At 39.1% G+C, this 23,739-nt stretch overlaps 2 protein-coding genes across 6 annotated transcripts in view; one reads left to right on the top strand and one right to left on the bottom strand.

The window, feature by feature from the left end:
- The window catches only part of trmt6 (tRNA methyltransferase 6 non-catalytic subunit), a 47,250-nt gene extending 38,777 nt beyond the window's left edge, over positions 1 to 8,473 (bottom strand). For all 3 annotated transcript variants that reach the window (XM_063056216.1, XM_063056215.1, XM_063056217.1), the window contains exons 1-5: positions 8,089 to 8,473; positions 4,440 to 4,567; positions 1,499 to 1,608; positions 1,298 to 1,389; positions 7 to 90 (exon numbers count right to left, since the gene is read on the bottom strand). In XM_063056216.1, the coding sequence (XP_062912286.1) occupies positions 7 to 90; positions 1,298 to 1,389; positions 1,499 to 1,608; positions 4,440 to 4,567; positions 8,089 to 8,264 (590 nt within the window). In that variant the 5' untranslated portion in view covers positions 8,265 to 8,473. The remainder of the gene's footprint in view (positions 1 to 6; positions 91 to 1,297; positions 1,390 to 1,498; positions 1,609 to 4,439; positions 4,568 to 8,088) is intronic.
- The window catches only part of mcm8 (minichromosome maintenance 8 homologous recombination repair factor), a 35,084-nt gene continuing 19,792 nt past the window's right edge, over positions 8,448 to 23,739 (top strand). For all 3 annotated transcript variants that reach the window (XM_063056210.1, XM_063056211.1, XM_063056212.1), the window contains exons 1-10: positions 8,448 to 8,694; positions 14,080 to 14,172; positions 15,443 to 15,525; positions 16,520 to 16,669; positions 18,735 to 18,832; positions 19,484 to 19,682; positions 19,767 to 19,852; positions 21,551 to 21,702; positions 23,344 to 23,542; positions 23,625 to 23,655. In XM_063056210.1, the coding sequence (XP_062912280.1) occupies positions 8,571 to 8,694; positions 14,080 to 14,172; positions 15,443 to 15,525; positions 16,520 to 16,669; positions 18,735 to 18,832; positions 19,484 to 19,682; positions 19,767 to 19,852; positions 21,551 to 21,702; positions 23,344 to 23,542; positions 23,625 to 23,655 (1,215 nt within the window). In that variant the 5' untranslated portion in view covers positions 8,448 to 8,570. The remainder of the gene's footprint in view (positions 8,695 to 14,079; positions 14,173 to 15,442; positions 15,526 to 16,519; positions 16,670 to 18,734; positions 18,833 to 19,483; positions 19,683 to 19,766; positions 19,853 to 21,550; positions 21,703 to 23,343; positions 23,543 to 23,624; positions 23,656 to 23,739) is intronic.

The following is a 23,739-nucleotide window of genomic DNA, read 5'->3' as shown; positions in this document are numbered from 1 at the left end:
ACTCACCAAATTTTACCTGGTTCACGGGAATGATACATCATTGCCATTATTCTTGCAGTGGGTTTCAAGATAGTTATAAATGCTTCATACCTGTGAACAAGATGTAACTAAGTTCAAAAGTTACTAGGATCTGGGGTTCACCATCTGGGAGACAAATAAAAATTTTGTACAGTCAGTCCCCGAGTTACAAACGTCCGACTTACGAACAACTCGTACTTCAGAATGGAGGAAGGAGAACGCCGTCCACCATTTTAAGTCGGATCATGACGCCGTTCACCATTTTAAGTCGTTGTTGAGTGTGTAACTTTGCATTTGGCTTAAATTTTTCTTAGCAAGATTCACCCTGACCCCCCCACCCCCTTTTTCCAGTCAGCACCGCCCACTTGTCCCATTTAACCTGTCTCAGTACGGGTGGACTTTAGGACCCGGGGGGGGGGGGGGTGCTCAGGTCAGGACCTGCTGCCCGTGGCTGCTGCTGAATCGGCAGTGTTTCTGTTCCGTTGAAGGAAAACGATCACGATTGAAAATAAAGTGAAAATAATAAAGAGATCGGAAAGAGGTGAAATGCCATCGGTCATTGGAAAAGCATTAAGCTATAGTCGGTCAACAACCGGAACAATTTTAAAGGATAAAAGATAAAGTGAGAATAATGGAGCATGTGAAAGGCCCTGCCCCGATGAAAGCTACAATTATTACTAAGCAACGCACTGATTTAATTATTGAAATGCAAATGTTTCTTAAGTGTTTTAAAGGTAAAATATATACTATATACTAAGACAAATATTTGACTAACTGACGCTAAATAATACCGGATGTACCTGTTCCGACCGACTTACGTATAAATCCGACTTAAAGACGGACTCAGGAACGGAACTCATTCGTAACTTGGGGACTGCCTGTATTACAAAAACTGTTAGTTAACTATTAATTACACAAACTATTTGCTTCCACATACAAAGACAAACAAGTTTGCCATACGAGTGTTTAGAAATTTGCTTACATTTTGTATCAATACAACACATTGGTTAACTACATATGCCGTATTCATTGCAGTGTAATGCCACAACCACTGAATCAGGGTTTTACCAAAGGAAAAACTGACCTCAAAACACAATTCCTACTGTTTATTACAATTAACAAAAAAAAGCAATCAAAATACATGAAACTGGTATCACTATCCACCACCCAACCACCCCCTCCACTGATTTATAAATTATACCCACTGAGAAAAGATGAAAATTTGGTGAAAACGGGAAAAATTGTTTCCTCATCCCTCATTCAATGAACAGAAGCTTACTTTTTTTTCTTTTTCTTGATATATTTTTCCTGAGAAAATTCAGTTTTATCTCTAAATGTTGTGCTGTTTTCTATTAATCGTTGAACAATATCCTGCAAAAATAAAAGACTGCTTTGAAGAATAAAGTGTTTTTTGTGAATACTAGTCGTAAACTTAACATTTTGCAATTGCCCATCCTTAATAGTATAAAATATTTCCTACCTGCCCTTTCAAGCCTTGCCCTTTAAGTGCCTCAATATCGTCTCTGCTGAGCCTCTGAGACTTGCCATCATCAATTATGTTTCGGTTATCAATACCAGCTTCATTGAGTTCTGTAGCAAACAAATGTGTCACGTTCCAAAACAAAAGCACTCAAATTCTTTTTACTTTGTGAAGGTGAACAAACATTTAGCTTCACTCATTTGTTTAATTTGATTTTCAAGGTATAAGCATTCTAGTTAATTTAATAACAATTGGGAATTGAGAAGATATCTTGCGCCTGAAGTTGTTTGACAGGGCTGTGCCATGAGTTACATGCACACAAATTCAAAACAGGCCATATGGCACAATAAAGCATCACTTGTCATTCAATAAGGTCATGGCTGATCAAGCTACAACCTCAATTCTGCATTCCTACCTACACCCTACCATTGATTGTGGTTTCCACCATTAATTTCTGCTGCCCTGCAGGGCTAATTGAGCTTGAAGCTTCACCTGCATTGGGTCATTCTGTGAGAAGTGGTGACTAGGCCAATGCAACAGGATCCTAGACTACCAACCACTTCTGTATGCATCGGGTAATCAGAAACGTCCAAATAAAATTGTAAGATTTGTATAATTAAAAATAATTGTTGATGGTTATAGGCCATTATATCAGCAGCAAATTAAATGAAAATATTGCCATCAATTATATAAATATTTACTCAACTTTTCCATGAATAATTGGCATAAAGCCACAGGACCAAATAAAATTTGTTTTATTCATTAAAGGAGCACAGACATCTCTGGCAAAATGTTGATACTTATAGCCTATTCCCAATTGCCATTGAACCAAGGAGACAATTAAGCATCAAACACATTGGTGAGTTTGCAGTCACATATAGGTCAGGCCATGAAAGATGGTAGATTTCCTTCTCTGAAGAACCTAGTCAGTCAGCTTCAAGATCAGGGTTTTTGTGCTACCCAGGATTTGGGATGCAATCTTGCAATAACCAGCACCCTATTTAATCTGACACATCATTACAAAGCTCTTCCACTGCACACGGTGCCAAGTATAGCAGCATGCAAGAAAAAGTTTGTGAACCCTTTGCAAATACCTGGCTTTCTGCATTAATTACTATATGTGGTCTGATTTTCATCTAGGTCACATTAATAGACAAACACATTCTGCCTAAATTAATAACACATGAACAATGGCACTTTTCATGTCTATATTGAACACATTGTTTAATCATTCACAGTCCAAGCTGGAAAAAGTATGTTACCCTTCCATTTAATAACTGGTAGAACCTCCTATAGCAACGAAAACCTCCACTGAAATGTTTCCAGTAGCTGTTGATCAGACTTACACATATGGCAAGGAGGACTTTCAGACCATTCCTCCATGCAAAATTATTTCAATTCACCAATATTTCTGGAATATCTTACATGAACAGCCCTCTTCGGGTCATGCCACAACATCTCAATTGGGTTGAAGGTCTGGACTCTGACTTGGCCATTCCAAAACACGAATTTACTTCTTTTTAATCCATTCTGTTGTTGATTTATTTGTGTTTTGGATCATCGTCTTGTTGCATCATTCAACTTCTATTAAGCTTCAGGTGACAGACAGCTACCCTGACATCCTCCTGTAAGATGTCTTGATACAATTTTGAATTCATTGTTCCCTCAAAAATTGCAAGCTGTCTAGGCCCTGATGCAGCAAAGCAGTCTCAAACCTGATGCTCCTTTCACCACGCTTTGCAGTTGGGATGGAGTTTTGGTGTGGTGTGCAGTGCCCTTTTTCCTCCAAACATAGTGGTGTGCATTTCTGCCAAAAAGTTTAATTTTTGTCACATCTGTCCACAGAACACTGTCCGAGAAGCACTGTGGAACATTCAGGTGATCTCTTGAAAACTTGAGACGTACAGCAATGGTTTTTTTTGAGAGCAGTGGCTTCCTCCATGGTGTTCTTCCATGAACACCATTCTTGTTCAGTGTTGTTCTTATAGTGGACACATGAACAGAGACTTTAGCAAGTTCTAGTTATTTCTATGGGCCTTTTGCTGTTACCCTTGGGTTCTTTTTCACCTCATTCAGCATTGCACGTTGTGCTCTTAGTGTGATCTTTGCAAGTTGCCCACTCATAGGGAGAGTAACAACAGTACTGAATTCCCTCCATTTGTAGACAGTTTCTTTTACTGTAGATTGATGAACACTCAGGTCTTTAAAAATGCTTTTGCAGTCTTTTCCAGCTTCATGCATCTTTACAATTCTTCTTCTAAGATCCTCTGAAAGTTGTTTTGATCGAGGCATAGTGCACATAAAGAGATCTTTCTTGAAAAGAGCAGACTCTGTCAGTAATCTGACTTTTTTTTAAAAAGGGCAAGGCACTTCTACAACCCATACCTCCAATCTCATTTCATTGACTGGAACACCTGACTTTGCATAACTTTTGTAGAAGTCAGTACTCCAGTGGTTCACATACTTTTTTTTTAAACCTAGACTGTGATTGTTTAAAAGGTGTACTAAGTATTGATGAGAAGTACAATTGTTTGTGTGTTACTAGTTTATGTAGAATGTGTTCTTCTGTTATTGTTACAGATGAAAATCTGACCACATATTATGAGTAATTAATGCAGAAAACCAGGTAATTGCAAAGGGTTCACAAACTTTTTCTTGCAACTTATAGTTGTGTACTCCATATTTCTGATTGAACACACAATCTTATGAGCAACACCTTATTGTTGATACTCTTACAAACACCCAGAAAAAATTAAGCATATTTTTCCCCTTCTTCCCCTCTCTTCAAATAAAAGGAACAAATAAATCACATTTAATTTTGTTAGCAAATTCACTCCTCTTCTTTTTCAGTTCCTTAATTGCAAATCAACAGCACCACTGGCACTAAGCTGCAGAAGGTATAACTCATGGATCAAGATCCTAAACAAGAGCTTGTCATTACCTTCAATTTCTTCAGATTCTGCTTTTCGTGGTTGCAGTGCCCCACCAGCAGAAACTTCAAAAGTTGTGCCATATTTACATCCAATTGCATTGTCCAAGTAAAACCACTGCTTCTCAAAGATGATCTTTCTGGAGAGAAAATGTTTGCAGTATATTAAGCTCTGACCTGAAAATTATTTTTTCATCTCAAGTCTCATCACTTTTGAAACTTCAAGAACACATTTCAGCATATCATGAACATTGGTTTGGATCCAAGTAATTTAAATCCCAGAAGTAGTTGTGTAACCTAAGCTGGGGCTTGGAACTCTCCTATACCCACAAGGGTGGGTTAAACATCGGCACACGGTGCACAACGAATATGTGACTGTCACTTCGCACAATCCATAGGAGTGGGTTTTGGGGTTTCTTGTGGGACCATTTTTGTAGCCCTTACCTGGGTATGTTGTGTGATAACCACTGGAAGACGATATTCCCCTGACAGGTCACTTTTGGTGATAATTTGTATGTGGATTTGGAACAGCACAACGGACAAGTTCTACGGCGACTGTTATTTCGTTTTACCAGCATGGTACCTGTGGAATGCTTCGTACTTACCTTTCCTCTATGTTTCACCCTGGATTACAAATATCTCTCTCCTATCATTTACTTCGTGGATTACTGAACTTTCCTACTTTACCATCTCAAGACTCTAAGCCTTGTTTTCCCGAGCTCAACAGGTATATTTACAAACCTATATACACATAACATTGTTAACTTTTGTTTATCTTGGTTAAGTTACTACATTATAAGTAGTTACTAATAAAGATAGTGGTTTTAACATTAAAACCTGACTCAGTGCGACTCTCTTGCTGCCCGTTTGTTTCTAAAATGTTACAGTTCATAATACACAACATTGAGAATACTCATGGTTCTATGGTTCTCGCATGGTTCTATGAATGGAAGATTTATTATCTGACTAGCTACACCATGGTTGGATGAACAGACTTTTTCTTATTAAGATGCAACTACCAGTAAAAATAGGTGGGAATCAACGTAGTACATCTGAATTTTAAAAGACAGCTGAATAGGTAAAAACCTTGTGTCTTCAATCTTACCTACATGTATATGCAGTAGGGAGTAATGTATTAGCACAGATAGAGGAGTCAGAGAGTAATACAACATAGAAACAGGCCCTTCAGCCCAACTCATCATGCTGAGCAAGATCCCTATCTAAACTAGTCCCATTGCCTGCATTTGATTCAGGATTAAATAAAATAAAACTTCCTTACTGGTAATAAGTAGTAAGATACCACAACTTCAGCACTGGACTCTTAGCATCTTAATGAGCGAGATTAGAATGAATAACTTATCCAGATTTGCTTAGGATACAAAGCCAAGTGAGAAAGTAACTTGCAAGAGGAGATAAAGATTCTGCAAAGAGACAGGGATAGGTTCAGTAGGCAAAAGGGTGTAAATGGAAGATTGACTATTCTCTGTCAAGGAAATAAATATTTTAAGTAGCAAGATAAAGGTGAATAAACAATGTTTAGTGTGACTGTTCATTAAAACAGGAAGTTAACCTGCAAGTAGCCGAACACCATGCTCAACAGTCACGAGACTGCACACCCAGATGCGTCAACCTATCTGGGGTCTATCCTGGGCCCAAAATATTGACGTAATTATGAAAAAGGCATGCCGGGGCTATACCTCATTACGAGCTTGAGGAGATTTGGTATGTCACCAAAGACTCTAGCTAATTTCTACAACAGAACAGTGGAGAATGTTCCGACTGGATGCATCACAACACGCTGGAGGAACTCAGCAGGTCGGGCAGCATCCGTGGAAACGATCAGTCAACGTTTCGGGCCGGAATCCTTCGTCAGGATTGTAGAGGGAAGGGGCAGAGGCCCTATAAAGAAGGTGGGGGAGGGTGGGAAGGAGAAGGCTGGTAGGTTCCAGGTGAAAAACCAGCAAGGGGAAAGACAAAGGGGTGGGGGAGGGGAGGCAGGGAGGTGATAGGCAGGAAAGGTGAAGAAGGAATAGGGGAAAACAATGGGTAGTAGAAGGAGGTGGAACCATGAGGGAGGTGATAGGCAGCTGGGGAGGGGGCAGAGTGAAGTAGGGATAGAGGAAGGGAGGGGGAGGGAATTACCGGAAGTTGGAGCATTCTATGTTCATACCAAGGGGTTGGAGACTACCTAGGCGGTATATGAGGTGTTCCTCCTCCAACCTGAGTTTAGCCTCACTACTTAGATGGTATATGAGGTGTTGCTCCTCCAACCTGAGTTCCAGCCCCTTGGTATGAACATAGAATTCTCCAACTTCCGGTAATTCCCACCCCTCCCTTCCTCTATCCCTATTTCACTCTGCCTCCTCCCCCAGCTGCCTATCACCTCCCTCATGGTTCCACCTCCTTCTACTACCCATTGTGTTTTCCGCTATTCCCTCTTCACCTTTCCTGCCTATCACCTCCCTGCTTCCCCTCCCCCACCCCTTTATCTTTCCCCTTACTGGTTTTTCACCGGGAACCTACCAGCCTTCTCCTTCCCACCCTCCCCCACCTTCTTTATAAGGCCTCTGCCCCTTCCCTCTACAGTCCTGACGAAGGGCTCCAGCCCAAAACGTTCACTCATCGTTTCCACAGATGCTGCCCGACCTGCTGAGTTCCTCCAGCGTGTTGTGAGTGTTGCTTTGATCCCAGCATCTGCAGATTATTTTGTGTTTGGATGCATCACAGCCTGGTTTTGAGGCTCCAATGTACAAGATCTAGGATGAGGAAAAAGATCATTCTCGTCCTAGCTACTTGGTGGGGACTTCCTGTATCTTTTAGAATTGACTTTAAAGATCTCTTACTAGTTTTTAAAAAGCAATGGTCTGGGACTAGAGTACATCACAGAACTGTTTACCTTTTATAACTCTGTAAGAGCTCTGGTCTTTTTCCACTCTCTTAAATTTAAACTAACAAAAGATAATTGGCAGGTCCACTATTCTCAATTATGCTCCTAAACTGCAGCTACCTAAAACCATAAGGGATGCAAAATCAGTTTACACTTTTAAACGGCAGTTCAAAGCCTACTTATTTAACTTTCCTTTAAATTAACATATTATTTTATTTGCATGTTTTTTTTTTATTTTCATGCTCACACTCTATACCGTTGTAAAGCACTTTGAACTAAAGGTGCTTTACAAGTTGTTTTTAAGATCAAAAGAAGCTGCAGAGCTCAGCCAGCTCCATCATAGGCACAAAGAAAAAATTCTGTGTGAGAGAACAGGATGCACACGCATATGCGTAGGGTAATCAAAATGCTCACACCCATTATGTCTAAGTCCATGCAACCGAGCCTGGTTTGTAGTTTTTGGTCCTCCTTACAGTCGTTAAGACCTAACTGTCAAGTCCAGGAAGTGGCTGAGAGTTAAACAGCTGCTTCCCACTGACAGAATTTACGCACAGGCATTTTCCAGCTTAGTATCCTAATTAACTGTAACATCTAACTGCTCAAAAGGCAGAAAATGGCACAAGTAATCGTCTTTAACAATGAAGTGAACGTTAAAGTCGTTAATATAAATGACAATAAATCTACAATAGAACTAAAAATGTTCGAGCAGAAGTCACCCCTAAGCCACCATCTACGACCAGGTTGCGAGCACACTGGTACTAAAGCAAGAAATACCTCCTCTTGTACACTTGCACGGCTTTAAAGACCTCATCTCGCTTTAGGACCACATGGTGTCCCTCACAGATCGCGTCGGCACTCGGTGCATCTGCCACGGCTGACGTCGCCACCGTTTCCTCATCGCCTTCCCCCCCACGATTAGGGATATTCAAATTATTTCCATTTTCCAACATTCCTTCCGAATAGACCAACGAACAGGGCTGTGGAACCACACAAAACAACAAAAACAGACACAGCACAGCGAACCGCCTGCGCTCCTCGGTATCAAACCACCCGGCCGGGCTCACCCTCGCTCGCTCGCGCACGCACAAGCAGGAAGCGGAAGTGATGTGCCGCAGCGCGCGGGGCCGGGGAACCGCTTTGAACCGCTCAAATGGTTGAGCGTTAGTCAGCCAGCGATTCTGGTGCTCGGCCGTGCGACCCTCCTACTCGGTCAGCGAAACCGGTTTGAGGTGAAGTGAAGAAGGAAAGGTCTGCAAATGTCAGCCGGGTGGAGAGGCGGCAGGAGCTGGAGGGGAGCCAGAGGGGCTGGTAGAGAAACGTGGAGGGGGAGACCGTGGCGAGGAAGAGGAAATTGGGACAGATCCAGCCGAGGTGATGGAAGTAAGTCCGATGAAAGTCTAAACATGAATGGCAGGAGCTGGAAATCTGAAAACAAAATATATTAAAGACAGAAAATGCTAGAAACGTGCATGAAGTCGTGCAGCATGTATGGAGAGAGAAATATGGTGAACGATTATTCCCAATTAGCCCGTGGGATGCCACCTTCTTTCATCAGTTGTCCTCTGCCCCACCAAGACACTATGTTCACTCGCTGCGAAACCTTGTGCCCACTCAACATTGTTGCATTTGATTTCTTCGTTGGATGTTTGATCGTACCCAGTGAATAGAATTGTAGAATTCAGGAATTTATAGAATTCATATCAATTCATTGTAAGGCTATCCAGTCAATCCCACCTCATTGCTTTTTCTTAATGACTTATTTTTCAACTGAGGATGAAGTCCACATGCATTTTTGTCACAGTACTTTTTGTAGTTAACCATTCGTTTTGAACTTTCCCTAAGTATCAATTCATCTAAACCTTTTCAGTCCCGTTCCTGTTTATTAGCACACCACTTTTTTTTTACATTGTTTTGACTTTTTGAATGGAATTGACTTTATTACTTACATCCTTCACACACGAGTAAAAATATTTACATTAAGTCTGTCTTAATGTGCAATTTATAATAATTTGTAATAAATAGAATGTACAACAGGACAGTAAATATAGCACAGAAATACAATTTTATCAACGTGATTTAATCAGTCTGATGGGCTGGTGGAAAAAGCTGTCCCTGAGCCTGTTAGGATGCGATACTGTTTCCCGGATGGTAGCAGCTAGAATAGTTTGTAGTTGGGGTGACGCGGGTCCCCACCTATCTCTGTAAATGTCCTGAATGCAGTAGTGGGGAGTTCACATCTACAGATGCGCTGGGCTGTCCGCACCACTCTCTGCAGAGTCCTGCGATTGAGGGAAGTACTCTCTGCAGTGATGCAGCCAGTCAGAATGCTCTCAGTTGTGTCCCTGTAGAAAGTCCTTAGGATCTGGGGGCCCGTACCAAACTTCTTCAACCATCTGAGGTGAAAGAGGGGTTGTTGTGCTTTTTTCACTTCACAGCTGGCATGTACAGACCACGTGAGATCCTCGGTGATGTGTATGCCAAGGAACTTAAAGCTGTTCACCCTCTCAACCCCAGATCCATTGATACCTATAGGGGTTAGCCTGTCTCCATTCCTCCTTTAATCCACAACCAGTTCCTGTGTTTTTGCAACATAGAGGGAGAGGTTGTTTTCTTGACACCACTGTGTCAGGGAATGACTTCTTTTCCAGTATTTACAATATAAGATTATAATCTTTGTGCATTACTTTACCTTCCTGAAAACTGCTTGCAAAATTAGCCCTCCCGGTTTCCTTTTGTGTCTTGTACAGTACATCAACCTGGAATCACTTTGATTTCATTTGCTGCTATTCAGTACTAACACTGCTATTTCTTGTGTAGCTGTTCTCAAAGGATCCATTTTAAAATTTTTCTTTGTTGTCATTTTTCTGTTCTAGTATTCACTTCCCCTACTCCCAGGAAGTGAGGAAAAATCTTTGTAATTGTAATATAGGTTATTATCATTGAGTAATGATAACTTATAAGTAATATAATTTTTAATTTTACTTCTATTGTTGGCACAAGTGCATGCTAGGACCTTATTAACTTTGTGACTGAATGCTGCAGATCTGAAATGTACAGAAAACACTAGGTAAATACATTCCAGTTACTGTTTTACATTGATACTTCATCAAACTAGTAGAAGTTGGAGAATGAAAAGTTTTCAAAATTGCTACAAAAAGTTGGAAGGTGGTCATTTGGAAAGGTCTGTAATTGAATAAAGGATGGGGATAGTTACATGACAATCATGGGTTTTATATCAATTTATGATGGCTATGGAACATTTCATAGTTAATATTTCTAATTTGAGAACAATAACTAGTGGTCCATTCAAAAACTTGATGGTGGAGCATGGCAACAGGGTGATGATAGAGTGATAACATAAATGAGGAAAAAAATAGCCATTCCTTCATATTCTCTTCACTTATCTGGGAAAATGGTAGGGGGAAACTGATTAAATTGATTATCATGTAAAGAAAATTAACTTTCATTAAAATGAAATGTGTAAACTTTTCTCTCAGGATTAATGATTTTTGACAATTAGCTCATAACCTCATTTGCACAGAAATACTAAGAGAAGCAGGTACAGCAAGAATTAGAGTGTATCAAAACATTAAATGCAAGTGTAATTCCCACAAGGCAAAGGGTAGTGCATTTTCAAACCCACTCACAAAAAGCTGGAGGATCTTAGTAAATCAGGCAGCTGAGGGGAATACACAGTCAATGTCTCAGGCCAAGACCTTTCATTAGGGCTCTGATCTCAGCCTGAAACATCAGTTGTCTATTCCATAAGATTCTGCCTAACTTGCTGAGTTCCTACAACATTTTGTCTAGTTTGCTCGAAGTTTCCAGCATCTGCAGAATCCCTTGTGTTAGTTAATTTTCAGTTTTACTTTATTGCCATTTGAAAACAGAGTCAAGTAACATTGGAGCATCTGTATCAAACTTGGCAGGAAGTGTCATGCAAAATCCTAGTGTTGCATTTTAAAACTAGTTGATTTATTGAGATTTTTTTGGGGAGGGAGAACGAGTGCTCTCATTAAAAGTTAAGTAGTGTCTTGAAGACCATAAAGGAACTCAATAATTAAATTGAATTGACTTTATTTCTTACATCCTTCACATACATGAGGAGTAAAAATCTTTACGTTACATCTCCGTCTCAGTGTGCAATGTGCAATCATAGTAATTTATAATAAAAAGAACTGTCAATGTAACATTGAAATACACTTAAATCAGCGTGAGTTAATCAATCTGATGGCCTGGTGGAAGAAACTGTCCCGGAGCCTGTTGGTCCTGGCTTTTATGCTGCAATACCGTTTCCCGGATGATAGCAGCTGGAATAGATTGCGGTTGTGGTGACTCGGGTCCCCAATGCTCCTTCAGGACCTTTTCTCACACCTGTCATTGTAAATGTCCTGAATCATGGGAAGTTCACAACTACAGATGTCCGCATCACTGTCTACAGAATCCTGCAATTAAGGGAGGTACAGTTCCCATACCAGGCAGACCTGCAGCCAGTCAGGATTATCTCAATTATGCCCCCGTAGAAAGTTCATTTAAGTTCACTTTTCTTCCTTTGCTCAACTACCATAAGACCTAGGAACAGAATTAGGCCATTTGACCCATCAAGTCTTCTCTGCCATTCGATCATAGCTGATCCTTTTTTTTCCCCTCCTCAGTCTCACTCCCCAGCCTTCTCCCTGTAACCTTTGATGCTGTGTCCAATCAAGAACCTATTAAGCTCTGCCTTAAATGCACCCAATGACCTGGCCTCCATAGCTGTCTGGAGTAATAAATTCCTCAAATTCACCACCATCTGGCTAAAGAAATTTCTATGCATCTCTGTTTTAATTGGACACTGGTCTATCCGAGGTTGTGCCCTCTCGACCTAGACTCCTCCACCATGGGAAACATCCTTTCCACATCTAATCTGTCTAGGCCTTTCAACATTTCAAAGGTTTCAATGAGATCCCTCCCCCCCACACCCCCCCCCATCCTTCTAAATTTCAGAGAGTGCAATCCAGAGCTATCAAACGGTCCTTGTATGATAACCCTTACATTCCCGGAATCATCCTTGTGAACCTCCTGTGAACCCTCTTCATTGCCAGTACATCTTTTCTTAGATGAGCAGCCCAACTACATGTGATGTTTGCACTGAATTGAAAGGAAAAGTATCAAGGAGTGTCTTTATATAACAAAAGCTACAGTTATTTAAGCAACAAGACCTCCAAAAACAGGGACTTTCTACATCTAGATTCGGTAACTAATGGTCTATCAAAGTTTCATAACCCCATCTTGAAAATAAAAAGAAACTGTGTTTCATAAGAACAACAGGTTTCCCCTATCGTTCATTGACAATCTAATTTAGAAGACTCTATCCAGGGGCAAATTAACTTTGTACTATTGAGCCTTTTCCACCAAGGCTTAAAGTTAGTCAAGTTGAGCATATTTCAGAGTACGCAAAGGAGCAAAATATATCACGTTCAGGTGAATTAGACACTTTTTCCCAGAAGAAAAAATGTGCTTAACCCATTCGAATTTGATTTAATTAACTTGCTGCATTTGGAAGCCACTTGTTTACATTTGCTAGCAAATTTCATATACTGTTTACGTTTCAAGACCTTGACCTGAATATCTCTTTGTGCAAGTGGATTCTCAATTTCCTCACTTGCAGATGCCAGTCAGTTCAGATTGGCGACAGCATCTCTACAATTTCCATCTGCGCAGATGCATCTCAAGGCTGTGTGCTTAGCCCTCTGCTCTACTTGCTTTAGACTATGACTGTGTGGCTAAGCTCAGATGCCATATTCAAGATTCCAGACTACACTACTGCTGTAGGCTGAATCAAAGGTGGTGATCAATCAGCATATAGGAGGGAGATAGAAAATCTGGCTGACTGATGCCAGAACAACCTCTTACTCACTGTCAGCAGAACCAAGAGGATGATTATTGACATCAAGAGAAGGAAACCAGAAGTCCACGAGCCAGTCATCATCAGAGGGAAGAGGTGAAGAAGGTCAGCAACTTTAAATTCCTCAGTGCTATTATTTCAGAGGACCTGTAAGTGCAATTACAAGGAAAGCACAGCAGCACCTCTACTTAGGAGTTTCCAGGAAAACAGCATCCATCATTAGGGACCCCACCGTCCAGAACATGCCTTTTCTCACTGCTGCCATCAAAAAAAAGGTACAGGAGCCTCAGGGCTCACTCCTCCAAGTTTGGTAACAGTGAATGACTCATCGTCCATCTGGCTCTTGAGCCAAAGTGGATAACTTTATTTAACTTCACGTGCCCCATCATTGAAATGTTCCCACAACCCATGGACTCACATTCAAGGACTCTTCATCTCATGTTCTCTATATTTATTTCTTATTTATGATGATCATTTCTTTCATTTTGTATTTGCACACTTTGTCTTCTGCATTCTGGTTGAATGCCTAAGTTGAGTGGTCTTTCATTGGTTCTGTTATGGTTATTATGCTACAGTTGTATTGAGAATGGCCACAAGAAAATAAATCTCAGGGTTGGATATGGTGACATATAAGTACTTTAAATTTTGAATGGTAACCAAGACTAAAATCATGTTTAGCCATTTAAGCTGATTTTGTGTTTCCAATATATGTTTGCACAAAGCTAAATATTTTGCAGCATATTTATCCATTATTATCTATGAATAATCCAATTATAGTAATTTGTTCTAAGATTCACAGATTAATTAGTTGAAAATGTTAAAAGTTGTTTTTAATATTGCAAACAATTCTGATAAATGAAAATCCTCATTTATTTTAGGTATTCAACAGCCAAAGCCTCATCCCCGCCTAATTCAAGGAACTTTGAATGAATTTATACCCTATAAGGGTTGGAAGCTTTACTTTTCAGAAGGTAAAACTTTCAAAAGGAATTATATTGAACATAATTGCAATTGTCTGTATGAAAGTTTTAGCATTTTCCTTTAATTTTAACAAATATAGAGAATATTTGTGTATCTGTGATCAGGCACCATGAATTAGTCACAAGTTTGTGTGACGGCCCCTTGAGCTAGCTTTGTCATTCAATGAGATAAGGCTATTCTGGTTGAGTAGCTCAGCCCTTTTCAGTCAACACCATTCAACAGAATTATGACTATTCTAATTGTAACTTTAGCTGCACATTTCTACCTACTCGTGATAATTTTTGGAAATTTCAGTGCTTATATCGGCTCTTACAACCAGTGATAAAGTATCCTGTGAAGAAATTGAACTGACAAATGTTGGTAAAATTGGTGTTGCAAATACCAGGTTATGATTTCCTTCAAGGGAAAAAGCAGGAACCACATACCTGATTTTCCACAAACAGTCCACCAATGTTTTGGGCCTAGATGATTTTGATAACTTACTTTAACTAAATGTTTAACTAGGTAGTTACATCAATATATGGGTGTTATGGATGTAAAAACTGGTGGTCGACAAGGTAAGCACATAAGAAGCTAATAGAGATAGGAACAGAATAATGTCATTCAATTCATCGAGTCTGCTCTTATATTCCAACATGGCTGATTTATTAACCCCATCTCATCCCCATTCTCCTGCCTTCTCCCCATAACCTTTGACACCCATACCAAGAACCAATCAACATCCGCTTTAAATATATCCAGTGATTTGGCCTCCACAGCCAACTGTGGCAGTGAATTCTATCTGGCTGAAGAAGTTCCTCCTCATCTCAATTCTAAAGGGATGGCCTTCTATTCTGTGGCTGTGCCCTCTGGTACTAGACTCCCCCACTGTATGAAATATCCTCTCAACATCCACTCCATCCAGACTTTTCACTATTCAATAGGTTTCAATGAGAGGAACTGGTTGCCACTTTCAAGTTCGCATTTCCTTTCAGCAAAAGAGCTCTGCTCAAATGGTAATCTGCAAATCTTTTATTAAAGTAATGTAAGTGCCTAATTAAAACATAAATGGGAGAAACAATTTAAGAAGAAAATAAACTTTGTACAGTACATGGTGAAATATAAGGACCCTCGGTATCCCTATCAATGTTTGAAGTTGATTGAGTAATTTATTCATTTTATTGTGAAACTTTATTTGAGATTCCCAGTAAGGCTAATATATTTAAATTGTTGCATTCATAAAGCAAATGATATAATTTGATTTTCAACTTTCTTTTAAAGCTTATTCTGCAAGCTCCCCTTTTGTACAAAAGATTAAAGCTTTTGAAAAGTTCTTCACAAATCATATTGATTTGTATGATAAGGTAAAAATACTTTTATGTACTTTTGAGCCTCAGTGTTTTTATAACAAGTACTTGACTTACAAAATGGGTAATAAAGAGGCACTAGTTTAGTGCTTTTAAAGCATTAGTGTTTATTAGAAACTTTCTTGAGTTTATTTTAAAGGTAAGATAATGTAGATTAGCTGTACTTGACAAATACATTGAAACATATAGTGAAATGCATCAGTTGCGTTAATGACCAACACAATCCAAGGACGTACTGAGGCAGCCCACAAGTGTCACCATTCTTCAGGCATCAATATGACATGCCCACAATTTACTAATCCCTAACCCTAACCTGTATGTCGGTTTTTTTTTTAATGTGAGGAAACTGGAACACCTTGATGAAACCCATGCAGTTACAGGGAGAACTTACAAACTCCTTACAGATAACAGTGGGAATTGAACCCCGATCAGTGATCAGCACTAACTGCTACACCCGTGAATTTATATACTGGTCGACCTTCACTATCCCGGCACCATTGGAACCTGAGGAGTGCCGCATTAGTGAAAATACCGAGTTACAGAAAGATCACATTAAGCAATAGCTAACCTTCACTAATCCGGCACCATTGGGACCTGAGGCGTGCCGGATTAGTGAAAATGTCGAATTACGGAAGGATCACATTAAGCATAATCAGTGCCGGATTATCGAAGGAACCGGATTACAAGTAGTTGGATTAGTGAAGGTCGACTTGTATTTGATTGCATTGGAAACGTGTATTACAGAGTCTTATGATATTTGTGTTTTTTTAACATCAGAAGTACACATTCACTTTTTGAGAGACTTCTCAGTCAAGCTTTCCAAAATGCTGCAATAGTCAATGCAAATTATGATATGCAGTACTCTTATACTGCATTAGAGTGTTATTAAAAAGGAAGTAAATTTAATTCACTGTTCAGTATTAATGCAATTAGTAATAGGGGAAGTAAAAAATGAAATTCATTTGAAAATATAAAATATTTCTCTTCTAAGGATGAAATAGAAAGGAAAGGAAGCATCCTGGTTGACTTTAAGGAGCTTGTGAATGATAAGGAGCTAAGTGTTCTCATGCCTGATTTGGCCACTGAATTGAGGGATATGCCAGAAAAATTGTTGGATTGCCTGGGTTTGGCAGTTCATCAGGTAAAGTATCTTCTAACTCTTTGCATAGTCATTTAGTTAATTGTCCATACTGAGCCACAAATGATGTGCATTATTTTACAAGAACAAATGGATACTTTTCTTGGTTAGTTCTTTTGAAACGAAAGGTAAAAGGGCATTCTCTGTTTTACAAAAATTCTACTGTTGTGAAAATCCTATTCTTAAGTCTCAATGTATCTTTTAAAAGTAAACTACTCTATAAATGTAAAGCTACCGTAGGATGAGAACCAGCGTGCCATAACATATATTGGAGAGGTTGTGGAGAAAGATGTTGTTAAGACTTCAGATAAAGTCATGAATCAGAAGATTGAGAATGGCATGGTTAATGTTCTAAACTGTGTATTACTTTTTTTTTGGCGTGTGCCTGCATGCGTGCGAGTCTGCATCTGCGTGTGTGTGCGTGCGCGTCTGTGCGTGTGTGTCTGCTTGTGCGTGCGTGCGTCTGTGATGATCTGTTTTTCATGGCTTTTACAAGGCGCAGAGCAAGAGAGAAACTGTGTGGCGCGCCACTCCTCACACAGATATTTTCACAGTATTTTTCCCTTTATTTTATGAGGTCGAGTTGCGATCTCAATACTCAACCCGGCACGGATGGAAAGTGTACTCGGGAGCGGACCCGACTGGTTTCGAACCTGGGAACCTGCACTCCCGGGTCCGGCACCGATATCATTGCGCCACCAGCCGGCCCAAACTGTGTGTATTTCAATGCAAGAGGTATTGTAGGAAAGGCAAATGACTTCAGGGCATGGATCACCACATAGAATTAATATTTTGTAGCCATTAGTGAGATTTCGTTGCAGGAGGGGCAAGACTAGCAGTCAATATTCCAGTGTTCTGTTGATTTAGATTGACAGAGCGGGAGGGATGGGGGGTGTGGTTACTAGTCAGGGAAAATGTTATGGCAGTGCTCAGTCAGGACAGCTTGAAGTGAGGCTTTATGTGTGGAACTAAGGAATATGAAAGGTATGACCACATTAATTGGTTTATATTATAGACCACCCAACAGTCCTAGGGATTAAGAGGAAGAATTTTACTGCAGACTGTTGCAAGAAACATAAGGTTGTTATAATAGTTGATTTTAACTATCCACAAATCGACAGGGACTCAGATAACGTAAAAGAACTAGATGGGACAGAGTTTGTCAAATCTGAAAAGGGGTCTACTGATTTCCCGGTGTATTTAACAAATAAACTCTTCTTGGGCTTTCAGCCGGGTACAAGTATCAATTTTAACCAACAGTTCAATGATAAACTCTGAAGGTGGCAGAATTTGTCATCGAAATGTTGATTAAAATCAACACCAGTAGGACACTGAGGAGTGTGGTAGAACAAAGGGATCTGGGAATACAGGTCCATAATTCATGGAAAGTGCTGTCACAGGTAGATAGGGTCATAAAGAAAGCTTTTGGCTCATTGGCCTTCATAAACCAAAGTACTGAGTACAGAAAATCGGATGTTATGTTGAAGTTGGATAAGATGTCGATGAGGTCTAATTTGGAGTATTATGTACAGTTTTGGTTACCTACCTACAGGGAAGATGTAAAAAAGGTTGACAGGGTATAGAGGAAATTTACAAGGATATTGCTGGCTCAGCGGACCTGAGTTATAAGGGAAGATTAAATAGTTTAGGACTTTATTCCTTAGAATGTAGAAAATCGATCAGAGATTTACAGATTATGAGGGTATAGATCAGGCAAATGTGAGCAAGCTTTTTCCACTAAGTTTGGAAAGGATTACAACTAGAGGCCATTGATTAAGGGTGAAAGGTGAAAACTTTAATAAGAACATGAGGTGAAACTTCTTCATTCAGAGAATTGTAAGAGTGTTGAACGAGCTGCCAGCGCAAGTGGTACATGCAAGCTCAATTTCAATGTTCAAGAGAAGTTTGGATAGGTACATGGATGGCAGGGGTATTAGATGCTATAGTCCAGATGCAGGTTGATGAGACTAGCAGTTTAAATGGTTTGGTACGGACTAAAAGTACCGAACACTCTGTTTCTGTGCTCTACTTTTCTATGACTCTAACTTTGTATACTACATTAATTCAGGTAATAACTAGAGATCTGGAAAAGCAAGCAGCTCAGTTGGAGCAAGGGTTACCAAGTGAAGAGACTGCAATTGTAAATGTTCCATTCATTCATGTACGGTATGTTGAATCAACAAGAATTTGAACAACAAGAACAACAAGAAATGAAAATATTTTCTTGAAAGTTGTATTTTTGATGACTAGTGAAAAGGTTTCGGTAATACCATGTCTGGCGCAAATACCAGATTCATTGATCAAACTTTCAAGGGTTTTTGTTTAGACTCATTAATAGAAGCACTTTGCCAAACACTTGCTATTATTAACACTAGTTCAGAACATTTCAGATAAGGAAGCTATCTATGACTCAGCTATGTTATCCCAAATAATATTTTTCACAATTTAATGTTCACTGATGCCATTGTACATAGCAATATAACATAAAATTTGAGGTTTGAATATATACTATTCTTGTGATTATGTATGATTTGTTTTAAGTATTAAGCTGTTCACCTAATGTATATTTTATGCTACTATATATATATCTGAATGTGCTGAAAGGAAAGCTAAGTATTACTTTGTTTATTTGTGATGTCTGGTCACCATAGCACCTTCCTACTAGCGTGATATTATGTTCAAATTTTGCATTTGTAATTTTTCCAGAAAATCTGCGTAAAGATGTAGAAAACTAAAATATGTGAAAATATATCTGAAAGATTTTATTTTAATTAAGAAAATATATATATAACTAATGCAATGTTTGTTCGTTTTTAGGGTCTATAACTATGAGCCTTTGACATTGTTAAAAAATTTGCGAGCTAATTCCTATGGAAAGTATATTTCTTTGCGCGGAACTGTTGTCCGTGTCAGCAACGTCAAACCTTTTTGTACTAGAATGGCTTTTTTGTGCAATACATGTGGCGATATTCAAAGTCTACCTCTTCCTGATGGAAAATACACACTCCCAACAAAGGTAATTGGATTATGATTTTGCAGAGAAAAAGTACTGATAAATTGGTGATTAAATGTCTAAACTGATTATAAAAATCTTATTTAGTGTTTGGCACCTGATTGTCGCAGTCGATCATTTACACCGAATAGAAGTTCATCATTAACAGTTACGGTAGACTGGCAATCTATCAAGTAAGTGAACTATTGAGTTTTAGCATTTCTGTTTTAAGTTACTGTACATAGAAACATAGAAAACCTACAGCACAATACAGGCCCTTAGGCCCACAATGGTGTGTCCATGTACTTACTTTAGAAATTACTAGGGTTACCCATAGCCCTCTATTTTTCTAAGCTCCATGTACCTATCCAGGAGTCTCTTAAAAGACCCTACTGTATCCGCCTCCACCACCGTTGCCGGCAGCCCATTCCACGCACTCACCACTCTCTGCGTTTTTAAAAAAAAACTTACCCCTGACATCTCTTCTGTACCTACTTCCAAGCACCTTAAACTGTACCTTCTCGTGTTAGCCATTTCAGCCCTGGGAAAAAGCCTCTCATTATCTTATACACCTCTATCAGGTCACCTCTCATTCTCCGCAGCTCCAAGGAGAAAAGGCCAAGTTCACTCAACCTATTCTCATAAGGCATGCTCCTCAATCCAGGCAATATCCTTGTAAATCTCCTCTGCACCCTTTCAATAGTTTCCACATTCTTCCTGTAGTGAGGTGACCAGAACTGAGCGCAGTACTCCAAATGGGGTCTGACCAGGGTCCTGTATAGCTGCAACATTACGTCTCGGCTCTTAAACTCAATTCCATGGTTGCTGAAGGCCAGTGCACCGTATGCCTTCTTAACCAAAGAGTCAACCTGCACAGTAGCTTTGAGTGGCCTATGGACTCAGATCCCAAGATCCCTCTGATCCTCCACACTGCCAAGAGTCTTATCATTAATACTATATTCTACCATCATACTTGACCTACCAAAATGAATCACCTCACCCTTATCTGGGTTGAACTCCATCTGCCACTTCTCAGCCCAGTTTTGCATCCTATCAATGTCCCGTTGTAACTTCTGACAGCCCTCCACACTATCCACAACACCCCCAACCTTTGTGTCATCACATGAATAAGTATTCAATCAGGGATGACTTGTGATTCAATTTATCCCTTCAATGGAAACAAATTAGAAAAGAAATTGTAATTATTTTAGCTTGATTCTCTTTATTGGGAAGATTGAAAAGAAAAATTGAAATTGAGAAAATTGAAGGACATCTAAAGCCCTGGTTTAATTTTGTTCTCTACATTAAATGAGAAGCATTTCATCATATATCAATGTTAGAGGTAATTGTATTAGCACAGTGGGTTGGTGAGGATGGAGAGCCAGTAGAATTACTTTCTTTTAATCTGTGATGGGGAAGGTATGATTTGGCCAAAGTGAGGAAGGGAGGAGGTAGTTTTGTATTGATAGTAAATTATTGGGTCCTACATAGTGCTTCAGTGAGCGCCTGCGTCTGAAAATTTTCACAAAACAACTTTGTCCTTAATGTCATTCTATCCAGAAAAAAAAACTAATTTTTTCTTCATTCTTTCCTGAATCTGGGTAGCTCACTTATTTTTGCCTGAGCCTGTTACATTTATATTATGTTGAAATAATCAGCAGTATTTTCACTATGTTGTTTCCTTCTTAATGTATATGTTAATGGCAGTGGTGCTTTCTATGTCAAAGAGCTCCAGTTTGTACTTGAAATGTGGTAGAACTGACTTGTTTCCAAGAAGAAAATCTTAAAGTAGAAGTACTAATTTGCTTCTCGTATGCACACGGGGACAAATATTTCAGCCTGGAAAACCTATTTAAAATTTAGGTAAAGTATTGTATTTTATTGTTACACAGACTCCAAGAACTTGCATCAGATGATAAGCGAGAGGCTGGGAGAATTCCTCGAACTATAGAATGTGAACTTGTTCAGGACTTGGTAGACAGTTGTGTTCCGGGTGATATGGTAACTGTCACAGGAATTGTCAAAGTGGCAAATAGTAGTGAAGGTATGACTGACGTTCAAGTACATTGTATATCTTTTTCTTGCTACCAAATTCAGTTATATTTTGAGGTTGCTTATTGCAAAAAAAATCCATCCATTGGTAATGCTTTATGCATAAACTCCTATCCAAAATTGCTGGAGGAATGGTAAAAGTTTGCACCCTATTACAGACAAAACAAACTGGAAAAGTAATATTGATCATTTATTAATACCAATAATTTTCAAAAAAACAGTTGGCAGATTTGTTTACTGAAGATTGTGGGGCGATAGGATATCTTATATTTTTTTAAATCTATCATGTCGTCCTGTCACTCCTGTTGATATTCTCTTGTCCTCCTCAATCATCATACTGTCCAGATGAAGAGTCTCAATCCAGCATTTTTCCCTCCACAGATGCTGCTTCACCAGTTGAGTTCCTCCAGCAGTTTGTTTTTTGCTCCAGTTTTCAGTACCTGCATTCTCTTATGTTTCCATTTTAATATTGATGGTAGGACTAGGGACTGAATAGGATAACAGTCAACATTGATGACCTGAGGGTAGGGTTGCTTCATTATCTTTGTAGTTCTAAAACTGGGCCTATCCAGCCCCAGACTCAGGTCTCACTATTTACCAAATGACCCTCACCACTGTGGAAGGTTTAAAACCTGAAGGTTTTGTTGACAGTCCACCATGTCTGCCATTTTTCTCATTTTCTGAGAAACTGGCTTCTCATCTTGATCACTGTGAGCAATTCCCTGTGTTTGTGCCATTGCTGCATTCAGTGTTTTTTCCCCTGTCAACATATTATGCACTCAAATTATTTAACACTTCTAACTAACTTGTTTTGCCACATTATTTCCTTTGAAACTTTCCTAGCAATCAGAAATGATGTAAGATTGTTTGAAAGAATTTAGTAAAGTATTTTCAATCTGAAGTGTCGTTCTTTAAGGACAGATAGTATTGAATTTTGCAACTGATTCTATTGTACAAGATTCAAATAATCTAGGTTAGTGATGTGTACTAGAATGATAGTTTAGTTAGAAACTAATACTCTACACCACACTCCAAATGCTAACCTAGAATGCCAAAGCAAAGAAAGAATGGTCCAAACTAAGTGCTCCTGAGTCTGGGGTTGAGTGGGATCCAGGATCAGCCATGATGGAATGGCAGAGCAGACTCGATGGGCTGAATGGCCTAATTCTGCTCCTATGTCTTATGGGTTTTACTATCAGAAAACTGATTTGAATGGAGGGTGCTTCAAAGCAGTAAGTCATCCAGTTAATTTTTCAATGCAACCTAAATCACTGAGATATGTTTCAGCTTAAAAAAATGGTGAGTTCATTATGCCAAAGATGTCATTTTTGGCTGCATGTAGATATAATAAAGGAAATTGTGCCCTTAGTGGCAGTTTCTGAATCAAACAAATTATAGGGGCTAAGTAATACTTGGGGTTTCCCACATTTATATTCCAGAAAAGCTGCTTGAAATTGGTAGAATTCTTTACCAGATGCATACAGAAAATCACATCAATGTGGGAGACTGTTCCTAGCCTATGCAATTTTTACTCCATTCATTCTTTTGGTTAACTGTGACTAGGTTCAAGGAAAATATACTCGTCCTCTATATTTTATCTATGCACTCATTATTCTGTTCGATATCTCTTCAGGAAAATCTAAAAACAAAGATGACAAATGCATGTTTCTCTTGTATATTGAGGCCAACTCTATAAGTAATAGTAAAGGACGGAGGATCATGAGTTCTGAAGAAGTTTCTGGTGATTCATCTTCCATGGAGTTTACACTTAAAGATCTTTATGCAATTCAAGAGATTCAAGCTGAAGAAAATCTTCTCAAGTTATTTGTTAAGTAGGTTGATTCTTACATCTTTAATTGCCTTTCAGAATAATTGCACAATTTTAAAGATATACATTTATATTTTGTTTTGCAGTTCATTATGTCCTGCCATATATGGTCATGAGGTGAGTGTGTCAGTATAGTTTTTAAAAAGTCACAACTTTATCCCCTGTTCAAACATATTTAATTCAGCATTTTTAATACAACTT

This window comes from Mobula hypostoma, chromosome 8 (assembly GCF_963921235.1).
Source record: "Mobula hypostoma chromosome 8, sMobHyp1.1, whole genome shotgun sequence".
Taxonomy (NCBI): domain Eukaryota; kingdom Metazoa; phylum Chordata; class Chondrichthyes; order Myliobatiformes; family Myliobatidae; genus Mobula; species Mobula hypostoma.
This window is presented reverse-complemented; position numbering and strand designations above follow the sequence as displayed.